The sequence below is a fragment of the Acanthochromis polyacanthus genome, chromosome 21 (assembly GCF_021347895.1).
Source record: "Acanthochromis polyacanthus isolate Apoly-LR-REF ecotype Palm Island chromosome 21, KAUST_Apoly_ChrSc, whole genome shotgun sequence".
In the NCBI taxonomy this organism is placed as follows: Eukaryota; Metazoa; Chordata; class Actinopteri; family Pomacentridae; genus Acanthochromis; species Acanthochromis polyacanthus.
The window spans coordinates 16,075,418-16,097,925 of NC_067133.1; the positions used below are offsets into that span (position 1 = coordinate 16,075,418).

Here is a 22,508-nt window from a genome sequence, read left to right on the forward strand (position 1 = left end):
GCAGTTTCCTTCAAGCTTCTTTTTATTGAGATGACAGTTTTGGCTTTTGCCTTGATTTACACAGTAATGGTCATTTACAGTGAAATTATTACAAAACAAACTCGAGCATACAGAAGAACAGAAAATTAAAGAATCCTAAATTCCAGTGTGATCAAAAACACAATCGTTATTTCTAGTAGTAGTTGTTCCAGAAGGATTTAGTTTGAATGTGCAGAGTCTAACCTGGTCTGACCTGCCTCCTCCTCATCCTCACTCTGGTGTGTTATCACCTGATGTCACCGTTGACAGGGTGTCTGCAGATTTATTAAGGCTTTTCTAGGTACTGGAATCTCTTCAAGTGCCTGCTGAACAGAACAGAATAACAAGCAAATCTTTTCGCTGGATCTAATTTGACCTTATGCCTCTTTAAATATGCTTTTAAATTTTGCCATTAATCTTAGGAAACATTAAACAGAGTCTCATATTGTAAGGAATCAGCAGATACCCTGTCTGAGCTAACAACTCCCTCTACTGGCTTTTAATTCAATCCAAGTTATCCTTTCGGCCATCATTTGATCCTGGATGGTGACTTCAGGATCATTTAAAAACAACGTGCTTGTAATCTCACAAAGCCTGACGCCTGTATCGGAAGAACCACAGCTGAACACGCCACCCTTGTTTCTGTCTCGCTGTACTACTGTGGTGCACTAAGTGAGTCGATAGTTGGCATCATGCACATTTGTTTTAGGTCGGTGACTATGAATACACAAACACTAAAACATCCAGTCAGTCACACAAACACACGCTCCAGGGACCACACATGAATAGTGAGTTGCAATATGTGACACTGCTAGGCTGAATGTTTATAGTCCATTTACCAATGAGTACAGTAAGTAAGGTGTATACATTTATATAATACATAAGTCGACTCTTCCTAATAGGCAACAAAGCGTATTTGACCCAGTTTGTTGTGTCAAATATGAAGTTGAGTGGTGATTGTCCATAAAACAAAAACACAAATCATTCTTCGCATCGACCGCAAATCCACCAGTTTCACTCCATTTGCTCCCTTTCACTTTCATTCAAACGTATTGCAGCACATTCTTAAAAATATAGCCTGTAAATGCCAGTTTTGGCCAAATCTATACATGTTCATACATCATTAGCAAGTCGTGGCCTTTACAGTAATTGCAGCTTCTTCTTTTTTTTTTTTTTTACATTTACCTGTACATCCTGAATTTCGCACAGTTCTGCCATCTGCAACGGAAGAAGACCAACAATGTTTAGGAGGTGTGTCAGTGCTACAGAGAACTAGAACTGTACTTTCTTTATTCCTGAGCATTCACAAACTACCATGAGGAATTTCACGTTCAGTGCTAAGCAGTCTGGAAACATCAGTGTAGTTTTCTGCTCATACTTTACAGAGTCAAAGGACTTTACATTCAAACCTCTCCGTTTAACTGTTTATGTAGAAACTATAGAATAAAAAAGTCGCTTAACACATTATTCATATATTCACAGTATACACTCATTACATCCTAGTATGCTAGTGTGTATTTGCAAATTAACATCATCGGTGGCTGGAAGAAGCTCATATTATTGCATTGTAACTGCAAAGTGCGCTCATGCTCTACATGTGCATAGCTTGACATGTCGCAAATGTAATGCTATTTTGTTTTCTTTTTTTCACATACACAACAGTGCTTTTAGTGTCAAGGAGAGCTGCAGTGAGTGATGATAGCCCTAAGCTTTGGTTGCATGAAACATCAAATGAAATTTCATCTCCCTGTAAAGGAAATTTCATTTGACTGAAGGTAGGATTTTTTCTTTTTTTTGTTTTTGTTTAAAACTTTCCACTGAGAGCAGCTAAACAAGCAGCAGCAGCGATGACCTGGTCATCAGCTACCGTTCTACAGCAAAAATATTCGAGCGGTGTGAAGTAAAAGATTAGCATTTACACTCTTGTGGTCCTCTGTACATATGTTACTGTGTGTGTGCAGTGTGTTTATGTGGTATGCTTCTCCACATGGTCACATAGGGAGCAGCTGTTCCCTGAAAGTTATTATGCAGATGGAAGTATTTTGAAAGGATTGATTCCGTTTAAATATATTCTGTCATCAGAGACGTCTGTTGGAGTCAAACACTCTGTAGCACCAAGCTATTGGCAGCTGACCATAATATAGGTAAGACAGTAGGAATGAGAATTGGATATTTCTGTCCCTGGCAAGCAGCATCACCTTGACTTTGATTCTGCAGTACACCAACAGTCTGCTAGCGCTCACACCAGAGGTACTGTTAGCTTCAAACTACTACACTCTCATTCCCAAAAGCCCCACTATTGAGGAATTGTCATGAATCTGAGCGTACTGTAATCGGCAAAGCTGCTATCTACTGACACTATGGCGATTCTCAACCACTTACACGTACCATTCTGTATAAGTAATGCACTGTATAGGCTGCAATACAACAATAGAAGCATAGATACCTTTTACAATCTTAATGTGTCTTCAAAGCTAAACATTTCAAAGCTTCATGCTCATCAAGTATGTTCTCTCTCTATCTTGGGGTTGGTTGATTTTATTCATGACACCAGTTTGATTTGTATTTTTGTCGCGGCTTGGTTCGTTCACCAGCTCTTACTTGTGCTCACTACCTTAACTCAAGACAGATCATGAGCTGTGATGTCAAAAAGGCTCCGCGAGAGATTGTCATCAAAAAGGTACAGTTTAGATGTATACAGTCAGCTTTCAATAGCTTTTGTCGGTCTTGAAAATGGCTCAGAAAAGAAATCAATTAATAATAACCCTAAATACTTAAAGTTGATGATCCAATAACAAATCTCTTGTAATCCCCTTTTCCCCCACAGTGGCTATCTAAACCCTATCTGAAGAAGCTATTATGTTACTTCAGATCAAGCTTGCTCAGATGAGGCACTTCAGTATTTCACCCTGTGATACAGTGTGAGACTTGTTGGCTACTCACGAAACTTGGGGCTTAATTTGAACTTTGAACCCAGAAAACTAGAACTTACCAAATACATACTATGTAGAGCACCAGGCGCCGTATCCCACTCAACCGGGGGAAGGAACACAAACCAAAACGTGAAAAAAACAACAACAAAAAAACCAAAAGAATTAGAAAACTTAATACAGGTATCTGTGGTTTTTGTAAGTGCTATTTCCCTCGCTTGATCCCCCCCTCAGTCAAACCCCACCCTTTGCCCCAGAGGTCCGGTGATGCTAGTCGCTCCTGAACTCCTCTTCAATTTCTGGGAGGTTCTTTTTTTCTCTCCTCAGGGTCTCAGTCAGTGGCCTGGAGCTGCTGGGAGACTCCAGGTTTTTGGGTTCATTGGTTGTGGTAACTGCCTTTCTGCTGGTAAGCGTAGACGTAGATGCTGTACAGGCCTCCGAAGAGCATCAAGCAGCGCCAGGATGACAATAACTGTGGATAAAAATAGCGCAGTCAGAGTTAATCTGCAAGCCGGCGAGGAGCAAGGTGCTGCTCGAAATACTGATGAGGAGCAGATGTGTGATTTTTTGGTGCTAAATTATTCCATTAAATCAGACAAACTCTTGGTGTGGATGAAATCTGGGGCTCAAATTGTGTGTTCTTAAATGATTTGTCACTCTAAATTAAACACAGAAAAGCTACATCATATAGCTATTTAGTGCTGTGTGTTTCTGCAAAATCAATACAATAATAAGATACAATACTGTAAAATATTATCTGAGAATGCTGTAATTAATAAAACTAACAAAAATTGTCCATGATGGCAAGTCAAGTGAAAGTTTCCAAACAGAAATCTTCTTGGTTTAGAAATATTAAAAGGAAATCTAATCACATTAAGGCATTCAGAAAGTAAATATATTGTTGTCTTGTGTTCTGGGGAGTCTGCTGGGTTTTGTAAATTGAGGAAATGATCAGATTTATGCTATGCAGCCTGGTTTTATACACCTGAAGGTGCATCTTAGACAGCGAGTGGTGATTATTTTTCGAAGACGAGACGGATGTGCTCAGCTCCGGGTGTTCTGTTCAGTCTCCAGGCTGCTGCATTTTGAATTAGATACGATCTATGAGTGGTTCAGCTTGGAGTTCTGTGAAGATGGACATGAAGTAACCCAGTCATGGTAGAGTGTTATCAGACTGAAATCGCATCCAACTAGATTTGGAACGTGGCTGTACATCCTGGCGGAGCAATGCAGAACAACTGTTCAGTCGCTCAAGCTGGCGCCTTACAGCTGAAAGGTTCTGACCTCTGCTCTGGGTGTTGTTTAAATGTTCCCTCTGTGTTTGCTTGCCTTTCCTGCCACAGTCAGAAGACATGCAGGTCAGGTGAAACGGAGACATGAAACTGCCTGTAGGTGTGTGTTTGTTTGTCAGTCACAGTGTTCTCTGTGTAATGGAACGGTGAAATGTCCACTGTGTTTGCCAGGCTTTCTGCCAGTGCATGCAGAGAAAGGCGTCTGGTTTATATCCATCCTAAATGCATAAAGAAAAGAGATTGATGCTGATACTGCTAATAGTATAACATGTGGTGTTCTGCAGTATGATGTTTTCTCTGGGAGTGGTATAATGCACTTAACACAGCTTTAGAGCAGCAAAGCAACTGTAAAATCTGGACCACAGGGCAAATAAAGGAAAACACATTTCAATATCCTTGTAAAGTAATTTCTTTACCAGTACACCAAAGCATTTGATTTTATCAACAATATATTTTATCAGAGGTGTCATGTCTCAGCCATCCTTAGCGGTATATCAGACATGTCTGATATCTAGGGGGACCATTGTTGGGATGCCCAAGTGGTGCACTAATCTTTCCTGACATGCTGATGCCCTGCATTAGCATAACATCTCTGAAGCTAAACGGTCTATTAAGCTGGAGCATCTATCAATGATGAACAGTAAGCTGGGCCCGTCCAGACTAAATATAGCTGATCCAGTAAAGGTCTCAGACAGGGATGGAGCAGGGAGTCTCTGTGCTGCAGTTTAATCCTGAGTCTCCAGCCTCTCTTGCTCATCAGGGGGACCTGCTCTACTTTTATATCTTTTTTTCCCCCCATCATCTGTAACGCTGTGCTGCAGACCATTCATCTGTTCTCAGCACTCAAGACATCCTCTTGTGATAAAGTACAGTGTTACTACATGGTTCACATAGGTTCAGAATATGTTAAATATTCATATTTTGCAGAAATCTGTGATGAAAGGAGGGCATTTGTCCTTGTGCAGCTTCACTTTCTCCCTAGATTCTTTTAAGGTAATCATGTCTGTGCTGGCAGGTATAAATACTCATCACTCAGTTTTGAGTCACTTTTATAGATCAGAGTAATCATTGATTTGTGACTGAATTGACACAATATCTATGATTATACACAGAAAAGAAGAATATGAAGCTATCTTACTTTTACTTACATCAAAAACATGTTTTTACTTGAATAGGATCCAATATTGTGTTTGGTAAAATGCATAGAATCCATTTAAAATGTTTATTTTACTGTGTCTTTAGTTTTGTCCCCCATGTAATAAAGCTGAGCCTGTAGTCAGAAGCTTGAATAAACACTCAAAGCCTGCGTTGGAATCTGACAACTCTGCTCTAATTTAGGATTAGAGGATTTTAGGAAAAGGGAAAGAGAGTTTCAAACGGTTGATTTGTGTCATCTGGGACAGGAGGGAAACAGTGAAGCAGAAAAGAGGGAGAGGAGCGGCGCGTCAAAACAAACTAAATGAACCAGTAAAATGTCACAACATAAGTGATCAAAGAGTATTCAAAAATGAGAAAAAATGGAAGCTCACCTGTTATCCAAAACAGACCGAGGTCATCGTGGATATAAAAATACTCTGTAAGACAGAGACGGACAGTTAAGTAGATGAGCAGAAAATAATATTCCTTCTATGTAGTGACACGCTGCAGAGCCTACATTAAATCTCACCTATGGTAGTAAACCAGGGGTCTACCTCCCATGGAACATAACCCAGGACAGGAGGGAAGGCACCACAGATGGACTCAGAGACGTAACCTTGCGTCGTCACCGGAGGGTCTGTTTCATTGGGACGGAAGAGGGCCTTTAGAGGGGCGTAGACGTTGTATCGCACCCCAGATATGCAGCCAATGAAGCCTGGAGCGTTGTGTCTCTGAATCTCATAGTCAATGTCACCAACCTCTGAAAGAGAACACACAAGAAATTAAACGTCATAAAACTTCAAACAGAGTATTCATAAATAATTCTGGCTGCAAATGAAGTCATTGCATGCAAGCAGTAAAAAAGATTTTTACCCATCACTCTGCCATGAACATGGACTTGGGAGAGTCAAATCTAGCATCTTCCACCAATGTTATCTTCTCCACTATGGGCTCCATGTAATCCACCTATGGGTAAGGAAAAATAGGTGCCAAATATTTACATGACGGGAAATAATGAGAAACTTCGTGTGCTCTTTAAAAAATTCCTCATTGCTTGATAAGTTATTTGTGCACTTATACTCCAATGCTATTATTTGTGTTGTATTTGAGCCCTATTCTAAATATTTTGCAAGAAATTGTAGGCATATGGTCTGAAATTGTTAAAATTTGAGGAAATATGCTCTTTCATTTGCTTGGCAAATGTTAGATAAGAAGATGTGTGCAAATTCAAATTCAAAGGCAACAAAATTACCTGGAAGGCAGCTGATAGAGACATGTTAACTGCTTCTCTTTGTTTCTAGTGTTTATGCTAAGCTAAGCTAAGCAACTACTGATTGTAGCGACAGATAAAGGAATGCTATGAATCCTCCCATCTAAGCACAAATTTAATCCTAAAATGTCAAACTATTCCCTCAAGATGTGTAACAATTTTAGCATTTCTGTCACTTGTAGAATATTATCGAACAACCTTAGATGTTTCTACAACAGCACAAGTTCTCTATCATTAAAATGATTTGATTAATACAGATCACAGTTTCCATAGCGTCAGTAGTGAGAGTATGAACCTGTGTTTTGATGGTTCTGTTGTGCCTGGTTATGTTCACATAGTGAGGGTATCCATCGGCCAGGTTTCGGTGAGTCAGCTGGTACTTGTGTGTTATGAGGCCCAGCTTATACCTCAGATCTACACTACCTGTAGGAAGAAAAGCAAACAAGAAACATTAACAACAAACGCGATCTTGCTGAATACTTTTATTTCCATTAAGGCATGTTTCTTAGCTTTTCCTACCATCAGTCTTGAGGATCACGGCGATGTAATCCTGGACGAAGGAGCTGATGTAGAGCAGCACAGCCGGCGTGTGAACTGTGCTGAAGCTGAATTCTATATCATCTGCTGTGTCGTTGTAGCCGAGGCTGAAATTGTCATAGTGAGGGTCGATCCAGTTGGCCCATGCTGCTTCATCTGTTATGGGCTTCTTTCGTATGTTGTATCTCAGCCACGATCCGATTTCAAAGTAGGCTCCAATATCTTCGGAAAGGATCATTGTGGAAAAAGATATCAGCATCTGTTTTCAAAGTGCTGCTGCAGTGTGTGACAGTTGAGAATTTGCACATGAACTCACCTTTATGGCAGTAGAAACCATCGAAAGCCGTGTTGTTGCAGTCACATGTGTAGGAAGCATAGCCTTCAATACACTGGCCACTGTTTCTGCATGGTATGGTTGCGTTGAGACACTGTCCAGTACAGTTCCTCCTCACGCCTTGTTCTTCATTTACTTTCCCCTCTAAATCAAAAGGTATACCGTTCATCCGTAACCCCCGAAGGCACCCCAAGAAAGGTCTAAGGGTGCGGTTGGCTGCACCTATGACAAAGGATACTTTTGTCAGTGTTTTTTTTTTTTCAGAGTTTAGAGACGACATTTTAATTCATGACATTTAAAAATTTCAAATTTCTAAGAATACCTACCTACTAGGATAGGATGTGTGAACTGCATGGTGACAAACGTCTGGCCTGGGAAGCGTGTGACAGCCCATGGTTGATAATCTACCTTGATTCGAGCTAATTTTACATTAAGTTCAGCCTGAACAAAATGCCATTCATTGTCATTGAGTGGCACAGGCGAGCGTAGGGTCACATTCAGGATGCCGTCGCCAACCATAAAGACAAGCACAAGGTTATGGGTGGCTGGGAGAGAAAAGAAGAAAAAGAAAGGAAAAGTTATTTTAAAAAACTTGGAAGAACTCTTTAGATAAATCTTTCAGTTGCATAAGGAGAAAAATTCCAGCAGGTGAATGCACTCACTATTGAGCTCTACTCTTATAAAGTTTTTGAGGTGGTCATCGGAGTTCTCCAGGAAGACACCGTGGTCGCGATAGGTTTTGAAGTGGAAGGAGATGTCAACAGTGGTTGCAGGCTTTAGGGTGGGGAAGGTTATGTAGGTGGGCTTGACGAAGGCTACGGTGTTCCAGATGTTTCCTGAGGAAAACAGAAATATATTTAAAGAACAACTCCCACCCATTCACAACACTGAAGATCACTGTGTGGGCACAACCCATAATATTCAATCTCACTGTCGCCGTGGCAGCGGAGCGGCCCGACTGTGAACTGTGCTTCTGAGCCAGTCCTGTTGGTGTCTCCGACCACCACCCTTCTCACAGGCAGGTGGTCTCTGAAGTCCAAATAGCCCTTATCAGAATACCTGAGAAGCCACAAAGGGGATGTTAAAACATTAATGCCAGTATCTGAAATACAATGTAAACATGCTCAATGTGTATTTTTCTCACCATTGTCTATAGTCGGCATCACAGTTGCATTGAAACTTGGGGTCAACGCAGGTTTGGTTGATGGAGCAGCCGCATTTTTGAACTTCTCTGAAGGTCCCACCCCAGTAATAGTGACTCTCATTGTTGCGACCAATCCAGTAACCAAAAGGTCTTCCATCTATTTTGAAAAAGAAATTGTGATTCCATGTAATTTAAGTCTTCTCTATGGACTATCAGCACACTACAAGTATGAAACCCTAACTAATCCCACTTACTGCCGGTGTTGAGGAGGCGGGACTTATAGCAAGAGTAGTCGATCCACTGCTCACAGTACATGGAAGTGTTGGCAAGAGCAGTGACTTCATCCCAGGAGGCATTCCAATAGTTAACATCTCCTATATAAGGCTTGTCTATTGAACTCCCAGACACCTTGGTACCATCCACTCGATCATGCATAATCACTGTCCAGGCTTTATATGCTGCACAGAGTCAGAAAAAAAATAAAAATAAAAATGAAGAAAAGATGAAAAACAATGTAATGTCTGCTAAGAACATTAACAGAAACCTTGGACACAGTGTGCTGGCAGACAGAAAGCACAATATTCAAACACACACAGACAGAAACAGCTTTACGTATCTAGTTATATAAACCCTTTAAATGTCCCATGAAATGTCAGTACACATTTCTCAGCACTGAAACATAATCGCACTACTTCTTGTTCTCCCACGACTCACTAACAACCCGTGATCTGACAAATACTGAACACATGGATTATAAAGCTGTATTTTATTAGTGACGGTCATTACTTACACTTCATTTTACAGTACACTTCAAATGGTTTCAGCGGCCCACTGAGATCAGGATCGATGGTGTAGTTTCCAGACCAATATTTGCCACTGAGTCTGTAGGCCTCGCACGATTCTTTATAAACCGCTGTTAGGGGAGAGACATGATCGATTTGTCGTTATTAGGGAGAAACAGAGAAACATAGCACAGGCCAGGTGTAATTATGTGGAAAAGAAATACTTTCTACTGTGATGAGATTATCAGCTTGCACTTACACATGTGACACACTTCTCCTTTGTAGCCTGTGTTCTCACAGAGGCAGATGAAATCATCCCAGGACTGGATGCATCTGCCTTCATGTTCACATGGATTTGGAGTACATCTGTAAAGAAAACAGATTCTTTTTTTGAACAGTCTAAACATCATATATGAACTATCTTCACATACAACTGATAAATGAGTCACTATGATGCACAGCAAAGAATCAGTCTTTTTTTTTTTTAAATTATGCTGACTCATTTGGGTTTGCTCCAAGATAAACCATGAATATCCTACCTGTCAGTGATCCCACAGGTGCCTAACAACAGCTCAGCATATCTTCCCCACTGTCGCTGCAGAATAATGTCTATATCAAGCTGCTCATTGTCTATGAAGATGTGCTGCATGCAGCCATGAAACCGATTTAGCTTGGTCTCACACTTCCTTATTGTGTTATTGGTTTTTGGACAACCTGAGAGCAGGAAAGGAAATGTTGTAGTTAAGATTAAAGTACAGATTTGGGATATGGGGTCATTGTGGTATCAGTAGTCATTGAAATCATCACTTCACCTCCAAAAAAGTAGCGATCCCCTGTGCGGATGGTGAAAGGGTTGGTGATCCTTAGTGGGGAACCCTCCTCCTCATCGATGGTCAGAGTCAGGAGGTTGTCTCTTGCCGCTAAATCCACTGTATGCCAGTAACCGTCGTTTAGCCTGTATCCTAAACAGCAAGATAAATACTGTCAGAATGCAGTGATACTACAACCAACGCAGAAATTATACGCACAATGAACAAAATTCATCCAGTTGCAAGCGAAACCCTGATTCTGGCCAGTCCTAGTTTTGCAACCTGAAGCTTTAGATTTCAACCAAACATAATTAAATGATGTACTTAAGACTTCAAGAACACTTATACCTAGATATTGTGTCAACAGTCAATTCCATGAAGCAAAAGAGATTTTATGTTCCAGAATCTTGAAGAGAAATCTTTAAATTGAAGCCCACCTGCTGCAAACTGTAGTTTCTTCTTGCCCGGCTGGAATATAGTGACGTTGATCTGCCCCTCACTCAGACCTAACTCGAGTGCACCAAGATCATCTGCAAAGCGAGTGAACATCAGCAGCCCCGTGTAGTCCCACGAGCGGAACTTGAACTTGACAAACATGCGAGGCCTCCTGAAGAAGCCTGGCACCTGCAGGTAGTTGTTGGGCCCAGCAAAGGTCATGGGTTTGAGCAGGATGTCACGGCAGGCGTAATGCATCTTTTTCTAGATAGAAAGAGAAAGGACATTTCAGTGACTGTGAATCAGATAGGTTGCAAATACAAACGGTAACCACATGAAATCGTGATATCGCTGTTTAAATGCCCTACCCTCCGTGGTATGCGGATGTCAGAGTCTTCATTCTTGGCCTTGTCGATGATGTTGATACCGTTGATGAAGACATTTTCCAGGCAGCCACGGAAATTTGGTGTGGTTGGTAGGTGTGGCAAGTTCTGCTCTATTACTCCTCCTACATACATCTAAGCATAGATATTAAGACAGTCATTTACCCCCATTAAAGCAGAGCCTTACCCCAAATTCACTAATATTCATATAATTAAATTACAGAGTAATTATGAGGTACCTGTGTATCGAGATCCAGGTGAGTAAACTCGCCATTGCAGATAGCCGTCACTGTCTGACTATCCACCGTGAAGTTCACCTGTCGACCATAGCGCTTGATGGTAACATAGTGCCAGTGCAGATTATCAAGAAGGCTTCCTGCAGTCAGTGTGGTTCGGCCACTGACTTTGTGCACAACGCTGCTTCCTGACAAACCAAAGAAAAGCACACGAGGACTTCAAAAACAAAAACAAATCTTCACGAAACAATGTAAAACTGACAGAAAATGCTCCATCTCAGACACTCAAGCAGCTGTAAGTCTGCAGTCAACAATCTAGTCCGCCGAATTGACAATCTCTACCCAGACAACTTGGCTTTATTTCAGGATTAAGAAAAGCCTGCTTCCCTCTGAGATGGATGTTGTTGTCAGTCGTTATTTACTTTTTCATAAATTTCAAAATTTCACTCTACCAAGGCTGATGTGGAGGTAAAGACGGCCCCTCTTCAGCTCCAGCGTGAAAAGGTCTCCCTGGATCCCCTCACTGTGTAACAGGAGGCCGTCCTGCTCCAGAGTCTTGAAATTTATGGCAATGTGGTCTTGCAGTGTGCGGGATCTTTTCTCTGGGTACATGTAGACCACTGAGTCATCCCCGTTATACTGCACTACATAGGAATCTGAAACAAATAAAGAAAATTTCAAACTGGATTCCCTCTTACTGATGCACCTTTAGGGCATTTATATCTTTTATGTAAGGTGTGTATTAGGTTATAAAGATTATCTGTATAAAGTGCTACATGGCCCATTTCCTAGAGCTCTTCGGATGTGTTTGACATTTTATCTAGTGTATGATGATCACCAGTATGACTCAGATGATACTGAAAGTAGGCATTTATTAACTAGTAACATACAGCACCATAGCTGGCACTTAGATTTAGTGGCATATTGTCAAGTATGATTAAGCACTGGGATTGTAGAATGTCCCTGGATGTGAATCAGAATCAGTAAATCCCTCATCTATCAGTCATTTTTACCATAAGAGCAGCCAAAGAGCTCCAGCCTCACACCAATCTTCCCTCCATTCTCTGTGTTCCATGCCAGAGGCAGCAGACGAATGTGTTTAGCAGTGAAGGCGTAATGGAAGACATTCCTCTTCACCTGATAATAATTCCAGTTACCAGGCATAGTCTGCAAACAGATGAGAAAGGGACCGGGTGGAGAGAGTTATTGAGTCCCTGTAATGGTGTTAACGCCTTATTATGAGACTGTGGATGGACTGATGATGAGATTAGCTTTGTCAGTGCTGAGAGAGATAATATGCTGGGCTGTCTTTGTTTCAACGCCAGTGACAATGAATATAATGAAACAACCACGGAATCCGAAATCGGCTATAAAAGATTACGTTTGACTAGTTAATCCTCGACTCATCCCTGTTAAGGCCCTTATCCCACCCCGACCGTGCTGGCACAGTGACACCTACAGAGTTGCCTCCATTCATGATGTACGGCGTCCAGGAGTCTGGACGGTCTCCGTAGAGCAGCGTGTACTTGGTGACCCAGTCATATGAGTTGAAGGTCCCCTGGGTGGCGATTGCCCTCAGTCGGTACTTCCTGCCAAGGTCTATCTGAAGCCATGGCTGTCTGTCCCGAGGAGAAGGCGACCAGCCACTGCTGCCTGAGAGGGAGAAAAGAGAAGGGACAAGAATGAGTTCATGACCAAAGCAGTTGTGACCTCACACTGACCCTAAATCTTATTGCGTAAGATCTAATTATTGCAGTAGATTTTTTCTCATTACTTGTTCTCAGATGGAGTCCTCATTTCTCTGCTAAAGGGAAATATACAACATGGAGTGTTTAAATATGCAAAATTTGTTTTTCTCCCTTGCAACAGAATATACAACTTGTAAACACAAGTGACATATTATCGCCTTTAAATATATATGATGAACTTGTTAGCAAACACTTGATCATTTATACATGCAGCAGTTGTAGACCAACATTAACATTTATTTGTCATCATGCTTCTGTCCACCTGAAAATTATACAATATATATCCTATATTCCCTGTTTTTTAGCTCTGTTTTTGGTCTCCACCATCTCCAGATAGAAATATTAGACTCTGTAGTTGTTGAATTCTACACTATTGTCACCTGCTAGTTGTTAATTTTGTCTGCCTGTTTAGTGCTGAGCAGGTAGTGTGCAGTGAATTTTTAGTGCTTCATTTGCTCAAAACATTTGCCTGCTGTGGCTGAAAACAGCCCAATGACAGCATTAAGAGTGAATCAAAACAGGTAAGTTGCAGGCTGGCCAGCTAAACGATGATCTAAAGCTTCGGTGAGCTGTGAAGAAGTCCAAATTCAGGTGATAATTCTCCTCTGGTTCATCAATATGCATGACTCCCTTCACATTATCAGAGGTGAAAGTAGTCGGTTACGTTCCATGAAACAAACCATCACACAACCCTCCCATCCATATGGCAGGTTTTTTTGACATCTCAAATTCAGCTGTAACTAATAACATCATCTATGGGTCTAGTCTATATCTGATGTTCCAGAACCAGGACCTTGGTATTGTGCATACCGACACAGAGCCATAACTAAGTGGTGCTACTAAATGGAACGGAGCCACCGTTGATGCTATTAGTTACACTAGTGTTTCTCTGCTATGATAAGTTTAAATGTCTAAACGCTGTGGTCTCAAAGGTGAAAAGCATAAAATCATGGATGAGCTCTACACAACAATTAAGAACTTACCATAAAGTTTGGCAAAATTGGCGGAGTACAGGAAGTTATATCTGGAAGAGGCCAGAAAGGAGGAGGCATACAGCCCAGAGATGAGCGGATCAACACATTCTCCTGCAGTGACAATATGAAAGACACCAAGGTCAAGAGTTATTAAAACGGATTTCTCATAATGCAGCATCCAAATGTTAGAATTCTGGGTAACAAAGACAAGCACTGCTGCACAGTCTGATAAGAAAGCACCATTTGGAGTTTATTCAGAAGCTAATGCGTGCCCTGTGAGACAAAAATACACATTTGGCTGGATCAATTTAATTAAACTCAAAGCATAGCACAAACACAGTTAGTGTTTTTTTGCCAGTTATGAAAGGTCAGAGATTCAGATTTCACAGCAATGCTCAGTCTCTAAATAGCATTCTTTTAAGCAGGTAGACCAGGACACATAAATCTAGCCAAATGCCCTGACATCTGCTCAGAGAGCGTGTCGTTTCTTGCATCTTTATTTCTTCACACTGTGTTGCGGAGCTAGCAATAATATCCGAACAGCCGAACACACTATCTCGGGGATAAAATATTGTAAATGCGATGCCGTTACATAACCTTCCTTTTTCAAAAGAGGATTTAAAAAGCGCCTTGTTTTGTATTGTTCAGTGCTGCACAGATAGAACAAACTGCTACCGCGTCACAGTAATGTCTTTGTATGTGTGCCTTTTTATAGAATTTCTTGAAAAATACATAGATATTAGTGATGGAAGAGTAAAAGACAAAGTAAAACTGTGGTTTTGTCACAGTATGTTGCTATCCTGAATGTGTCCGTGAGAATGATAGGACCATCACCCGTCTGCTCAGACTCGCTTCCCATCCCATGGCTAATAAAAGGGACCATAATTCTACCTAATCTTGCTTGTGCCACGACTGGGGATAAATGCCTGATGCCCTCACCTTGAGCTGCAACAAAAACACTGTCTCATTTTAAGTGCTGAAGTATGGTCTTTAATACTCTCAAGAGATTTAATAAAGATGGACTAAAAATATAGATGGAAGGAGAGGACAAAAGATACACACAAAAAAACTGTTTCAATCTGTGCATGCACAACTACTGTAGCTATAGGAAGGACGTAAATGAAATCAGCTCTGAGCTGAGCTCAAATCTCCAATTCCTATTCTATCAGTATAATCCTCTTCAAACATTTGGAGTTATTTGCTGGTAAACGGGAGATCTGGCATTGTAATTTGTGTTTTTACAGTCACGGAGGTCATGGAGAACAGAGGAAAGCACAGCGGACAGTGGCGAGAAAACAGTAGATGACAGCAGAATTCGTATGCAGACTGCAGATGGAGCAAGATAAGGACGGGTGCAGCACAGTCTCAAAATCTGAATAACTTTGTCGAGGAGCAGAAGTCTGTATGATCAGAGTAGATCCATATAGTGAATAAATATGAATAAGGAAGTGGAAAATTTGTCATCCACTGCCTCACACTACAGTCAATGCCATATGAAACACGCTGGCCATGAATGCATCATTTTCCACCTCATCTGGAGGAGTTAGAGAGGAGGATCTGTTTACATAAGCGGGAGATGTGTCACCTTTCATGCAAGGACACGCTGCACATTCAGGTGGAAGAAAGGTGCTGAGTAAAGGGAAATGTGACCTTGACTTTCTGCCTCTGTCTCCTCTCTGACAACTTACTCTGTCTTTCTCATACTGACATCCCTGCTACGCTGTGGAAGATCAATAATAGATCTCTGCTGCATCATTCCATTACTGCCTTGTGAAAGTATTCTCAGTGATCCACTCCTTAAACGTCTATTGAAGCACAAACAATATTTAGAAGCTTTGCGGTCCAATTACAAAAGCAAGCCTCCTTGGTCGCTAATGGCTGGAATATTGATTCGTTTTAATTCTGCAATTAGTAGTGCAGGGAGAGGAGTTTGACTCAAAATGTGGAGAGCAGCTCCATCCCAGACTGCAGCAGGTTAACCCAGGCCAATCAGCTGCTCAGCTCCTCCTTATGGCAAGCCTGTCACGCACCCAGCACCCCCACCTTTTCATCGTCTCGCTTCCTTCCCCTCACTCCTCTCTCTTTATCTCTATCCCAACTCGAAAAAGGCATCTAGCCTCTTCTGCGCTCACTGTGTCCCATTACCTCATACTCTTGCACATCCTTTTATGATTTTAGCTCTCTTGCTCGCTGCCTCTCTCTTTCGCTCCTCAAGCGGGCGTTGCCATGTTGCAGCATTAAAAAAGTGCACCTGAAGCCTTTGCGGAGCATCCAGTCGCCAGGTTTATACCCTTTTTTTTCCCTTTGATCCTGCATCTCCCTCCTCCTTTTCTCTGCACCACACAGAGAAGTCTCATTATCCATTTATCATTAAGGGGCTGTGGGGAAGCGTGTGGCTCTGTAGAGCTCTAGCACCACTCCTGCTGAATCATCAGTCTGCTGTAAGTGTAGGCTGGCCTGTCTGGACTGACACATCATTACTGCTGGTTGCATACAGTATGCAGAGAGGCACCTCCTCTTGCTGCCACTGGCCTATGATGCGTATCTGCTGTGGATTCAGACAGCAGCTCTGAAAGCAGGCAATGGCCAACATTGTAGCAACGAAAATACTGCAACAGAACAGCACAAAGGGGCAGTAAAAATATATCTTCTTTTAAAGAGGTGCCACTAAATAATTCACATCCAGGCAGACATCACAGTAGGTGGTGTCCGACTACTGCCACGGAGGAAAACAACAAACTATAAAGGACATCAAAATCATATCCAGACCCATAAATGAACAGCTCCATGTAAAGATAACAATTCCCCCACACATGGACAACCTGTCAGTCTCCTGCTGCTTGGGCTGCTAACCATGACAGAGTGCACAAAGCATAAACTTCAGATTTATGCATATGTATTACAGCCTCCTAATTCAAATGCGCACAAGCAGCGCAGAGAACGAGCCTCAGTCCCACCACAGGGTGGGTCACAGTGCTCTGGGATCTGAGGCTCCATTTTAATCTGGCACTGATTCACTGTGCAAATCCACTCAGCAGATATATAGTGCTGGCCTGCAATAAGCTATCAACAGGAAGTTTTACAACACAAATATGCGAGCCTGCACTTTCTGGTTGCATTCAGTGATCATATGAGGTTCACAAACATTTTCTGCTCAACTTATTTTTCCCTCTGATTCCAGTTTTGCAAGCACAGCAAGAGAGCTTTCAACTTCCTAGCACGCCATGTGACAGAGCTCCTTGCAATCAGCAGCCATAATATGCAAACAATGCCTTCAAGTGTCTGGAGAGGAAAGTGACTTTTCCTCAACAATTCACAGGGAGAGCTCGAGAAGGCGAAACATGCGTCCACTTATGTCACCACAGAGTGCACAAACCTGGCTAAACTTTGGTTTCACCAAAATTAAATTAACATTGACTTGTGTCCTCATGGCTGTTCAGTCTATGCTATTCATCACCATCTGCACCACCCATAATTCACGTTGTCCAGAAGTCACGTGACAGCCCATAAGTCTCTCCTCAGCTAATGAGTCACGCAATGCACTGGATGGGGTTGAAGCAGCCCAGTAATCAACATCCCTCTGAGGCAACACGTCAAGCTCATCAGCATGCATGTGATGGATGAGGTGTAGTGCCTCTCCCCTTACCCAGTTGTTGCCTCAAAACATATCCCCACCTCTTCCCAAATCAGTCCAAACACATGCCTGCTCCCCTCGCATTAGGTAATGATTCCCTCTGCCAGGTGAACGCATGGCGCAGGGCTTCATGTGCAGGTGATGGGTGCGCAGGCTTCCCAAAAAAAAGTACTGCAGTGGGCTGGTCCCGGTGAGGACGCCGAGCCCTGAGCTCTCAAGCGTCACTGTGAAAATGTAGATTTCCAGCACCAAGAACATGCACCATCACTACAGTCTGCACATTATTCTATTTACAGCGCGAGAAAGCCGCATGGTGCTTTGCAAAAGAAGTAGAGCCCCGCAGGCTGCAGAAACTTGCGCGCTGGCCGACGGAAAGCACTGCAATGCAGACAGCCCGGCGCAAAGGGGAGCACCGTGCGCACCTTCTGCAGGACCGACGCCGTTTGCTTCTACACTTTTTTGTGGTGTGCTCTACCACAAACCGCTGTGTTGAAATCACGTTTGACAAAACAAGCCATAAAATGAAATCATCTTTGTGTGAACACCATGTCTGCTTTCATCCCAGCGTGTGGTGCCCTTCAAACATCCCAACATCTCCGGCTAATATTTTGCCCTCCAGTGGTATTTTCCACTTATCATTCTACCAAACAGCATCCTGCAACTTTTCTCCTTTACAGCACATGATTCGACACTAAACATGTATAATCTACACCTCGAGATATTTTAATCATATTCTAGCAAACGGTAACACATGAACAATCGCTGTTTTACAAGACTTACGTGATGAGCAATCTTGAAAACCCAAAATCAAGAGGCATATGCTCAGTATTTTGCAAGTCATCCTTCACTTAGGACACGTTTCCCCGCATAGGCTATGTTAATTAGACCGTAGATTGTTCTGCAGCATCCTCTCACCCCCCTTTAGCCCAACTTTAACTCGCGCAGATCCAGCACCTCTTCCCGGGATCTCGGGCAGCCTCTACCGGGGCGGGGACGCGCATCGGATGCTGGTGCTGATGCTGCGCTTCGCCGAGAGCGCGCACTTCTCCTTTTTTAATATCCTTTAATTCGTTTTATTTACATGACCGATGTGTGATTCTGTGGCTCCTGGATTCACCACATCTGTAAATATGCTTCAACCAGCAGACAATCGTGAAGGCCAGGTGAGATTCTGCTGCGTCCGTTCCGCAGGAGTCTAGATTCTCCGATGCAGGATGAGGCTGGAGGAGGGGGAATGAAAAAAACTTTTAAAGTCCGTTGCAGAGTGATAAAATTTCTCCAAAGCGCATCAAAATTATATGAATTGTCTTCAATCCCCAAATCAGTGCTTTGGAGCAAAAGTATTAGTTTTCCATCATAGCATGAATGCATAAAAAATCTGCTCTTCTTTTCGTTGGCTCCTGCATCCCCTGTCCTCCTTTGGCACAGTTTTCATGGCAACTCTCCAATTGAGCCCTGCCTTATAAAAGGGGTGGTTCTGAAGTCCTTTCTCTCCAGGAACAGATCTTATCTTCCAGGATGGAAGTCCTTAATATCCTCTGCAAGCAGCAGCAGCACCACCACAGAGAATGACAGTCACATCAGCCCAGAAGGCTGCACAGATCTGCTGTTTGCCTGTCTGACCCTATTGTCCAGGTACTCAGCTCATGCCAGTGCATTCACAAATATGTCCCGAGCAGAACAGGTTACAGGATGAGGATGCCAGCTGTGCCCAAACTCAGATTCATCCCTGCAGACGCACACAGTGCACAATGGGGAGGGGGGTGGGGTGAGAGAGGGATTTGTGGTAATGGGTGGCACACTGACCACAAAATAAAAAAGGCTTTGGGATTAAGAAGTGGGTTTATGGGACGGCAGTGTGTGAGTGATGATGTGAGATTGAATGCCTGATCCAGCGTGGGATTTACCGTATTTTCAATCAAATCAGATTGTCAGTTTGTAAGCTCCCTGCCGATGGTGCGCCTCTGAAATACCATAAGAGTATATGGAATTATATCTGCAGGGAGAAGACAATGGCAAACAGGAGAGAACGACGTGGAGGAGTAAAGTAGGACAGCAAACCAGCAGGGGAAAGCAGCTGCACACGGGCCCTTAAGCACTGCATGAGGGTTTATTTAACTGACAAGTGACGGATACTAAAAAGATTTGTTTAAGTAATGCATCTCAATCACAGAGGACATCATTATATTCCTAAAGCGCTCTGGATGCTCAAGACACTGGCAGCAGGAAGCAATCCATATTGTTCCAATAAAGTTAGTGTCATATGTTGCTTTTGGGGGAAGCAAGAGCCAAAACTTGGCTTGTATAGTTTGTCATACACTACATTTTTAACCTAACTAAAGGTAGAGCAGCAAGAACGTAAGATTATTTAATTGCTTCCGTGATATGTCTTCTCTACAAAACCACAGTGAAAGAGCTAACATAGAGATGGACACATGCACACAAATGCACACCCTCCCTCCCACACATCTGCACCTAGCTTATAGATGTTGTTGTCATGCGGGACTGCCATCTGTTTCCCTAATGACCTTTTACATTTGACCTTCCCATAACCATAGAGACCAGTTCAGAGGAGATCTAATACAATCTGGTTGGGGTTAAACCACTGATCTGGATAGTCAAAAGTGATGATTAACAAATGCAATCAGAGGCACAATTTCCAGAAAATATAGTCTTTCAAACGCTCACTCCAAGTCACAGTGCTTTTGGCACTATGGGATGTATAACAGTGGTCACAATGAATGCAGATTCCATGATAAAATCACTTAATTAAAATAAAATAAATAGAAATATCCTACAGTCATGCAGAACAGGGCAGCAAATGAATCCATTTTCCGTTTCATTTAAAATGGCAGAAATTATTCTTAATTTATTAAGTTTTATTGTTTTTTGTTGAACTTTTCATTAATATTTTTGTCATTTATTTATTTATGAGAAGCTGAACTTCATTGTTAAATATCTTGTGAAGATATTCATGAATTTTTGCAAGGAAAACATTTATGCAATGTGCAAAAACTAAGAAAGAATCATATGAGCCATAAAATGGTTCTGCGCAACATGACTCATAATTCTTTTTGCTTCATTCATGCGCACTTGAGCTAAATTTGTAACTTCCAAGTGCAGCAACCTCAAAGGAGTCAAACCAGAATTGAAGTTTGTCACAAAACTCACCACTAGATGTCAGATTAAGCTCAGACTTGGAGCTCAGTTTCTCACACATGGCAGCAGCGTAGACGGTTTGACCTATAGGCGGTTGTCCAAACCTCACACACACTGTATTCACCACTTGACACCCTCTCAAAATACGTATAACCTTAATATAAATTATAAATGAAAGATCTTTGGGTTTATTATGATTGTGATGGATCCAAATCCTCTGTATGCAATCATCCAGAGAGCTGTATGATACATTTTCTGTCATATTATTTGTTTTCATCCCATTTTATAGTAAATTCCATTCAAAAAATGAATAAGGTGCCACTCTTTTCTTTTAAGAAGACACACACGAACAAACAAACTGACAAATGGAGACCAGTGATGCTTTTGTTTCTCAGGGATTTTTTTTTGGAATCAGATTGTACTTTGGTCTGCCCTCATTGTGTATTTTCCATAGGGGTGAAGCTCTCAAATGCACAGGAGATGTGCTGAGGGTAGGAGCATGAAAAAAAACACACGTCAGACATTCTCACAAATAGAAATCCACCTCAAACACGCTCACACAAACACACACACCTACTCGCAAACAAGGGTCAAGCCATGACTCAAGCCCAGATGTTTCCGAGAGGAGCTTTTTGCTGATCTCACATCATGGATGAGCGCTGTTTGTCAAGAAGATGGATGAAGGAAATCTGTGGGGCTTTGTAAGATGCGCGCTGGCTTTATTTATGTGTATCTGATGTGTCTAACACAAAACAGAAGTAAATATCGCTGACGGCGGCTGGTTTGAAAATGTGCGCCAGAAACTGGAGAATTCAGCAAGATCGTGTTCTACTTGGATTCTGATGAGACAGGTGTTTGTTTTGGTCAGCACCTATGGGAACCTGATGTCCCTGCATACTGGTGGGTGAGCTGCTGTAAACAGAGCTATTAAAGCAGCCTGCTCTCAGGTGTCCATACACCGGTGTGACCCCCTGTTGCTCAGGGCCAATCCCAGCTAAAATAAGCCCAGCAGGGGATGTGAAAACCGGTATTCCACCTCTGAAGACCTTCCCCCCAGTGTTCGCTCAACTGATGCGTCCAAGACAGCTGCTACAACCTGTTGGACCACTCACACTTTAGGGTGGACAAACCAATTGACTCAATTGAGAACACCTGGGAGTATTGTAAATATTTGAAAACCAAGCAACAGTTAAGATGAGAATCTGCCCTTGAGAAGAGAGGACCGGTGTTGCTGTCATGTCTGCACATTAACTCTGTTGGTGGGAAAAGGAGCCAGTTACTTTAGCCTAGCACAAACACTGAAAACAGGGAGAAACAGTTAGCCTGGCTTTGCAAAAGCAACTGAATCTGTCTAAATGTGATTAGTTTAATCTGTGCAAAGTCTAAAACTGCATTTCACCATTTTGGAGGAGCTTTTATGCACTTTCTAGCCTTCTCTGCTATTTGTCTTGCTATTTGTCTCAGCTGAAGCGTAAGCCCCATACAAAGTGAATTGTAATTTTTCCACTTCAGTTTTTGAACAAACTGGATCTAACATGGATATTAGGGAGCTTTAGTGGTGCTGGTTGGTGGATTTGGTTATCTTTGGAACTTCAGAGGCAGATTAGTTCGTTCCCCTGGTTTCCAGTCTCGGTGCTGCAAGCAACACAAACTGGCTGTAGGAGGCAACTTCATACACTCAACAAA

At 42.2% G+C, this 22,508-nt stretch overlaps 1 protein-coding gene across 1 annotated transcript; it reads right to left on the reverse strand.

The window, feature by feature from the left end:
* Window positions 1-4: 4 nt before the first annotated feature.
* Window positions 5-19,226, reverse strand: cntnap1 (contactin associated protein 1). The gene is given in 27 exon segments (XM_022205552.2): window positions 5-3,335; window positions 3,337-3,399; window positions 3,401-3,420; window positions 5,770-5,814; window positions 5,907-6,137; window positions 6,251-6,265; window positions 6,268-6,343; window positions 6,943-7,070; window positions 7,167-7,406; window positions 7,501-7,740; window positions 7,845-8,063; window positions 8,181-8,354; window positions 8,450-8,577; window positions 8,663-8,819; window positions 8,917-9,120; window positions 9,453-9,575; window positions 9,704-9,810; window positions 9,984-10,158; window positions 10,257-10,406; window positions 10,691-10,952; window positions 11,057-11,206; window positions 11,311-11,495; window positions 11,760-11,963; window positions 12,321-12,474; window positions 12,767-12,960; window positions 14,039-14,140; window positions 18,444-19,226. Coding segments are annotated over 27 exon segments (3,924 nt in total). The 5' UTR covers window positions 18,505-19,226; the 3' UTR covers window positions 5-3,218.
* Between the last annotated feature and the right edge of the window lie 3,282 nt (window positions 19,227-22,508).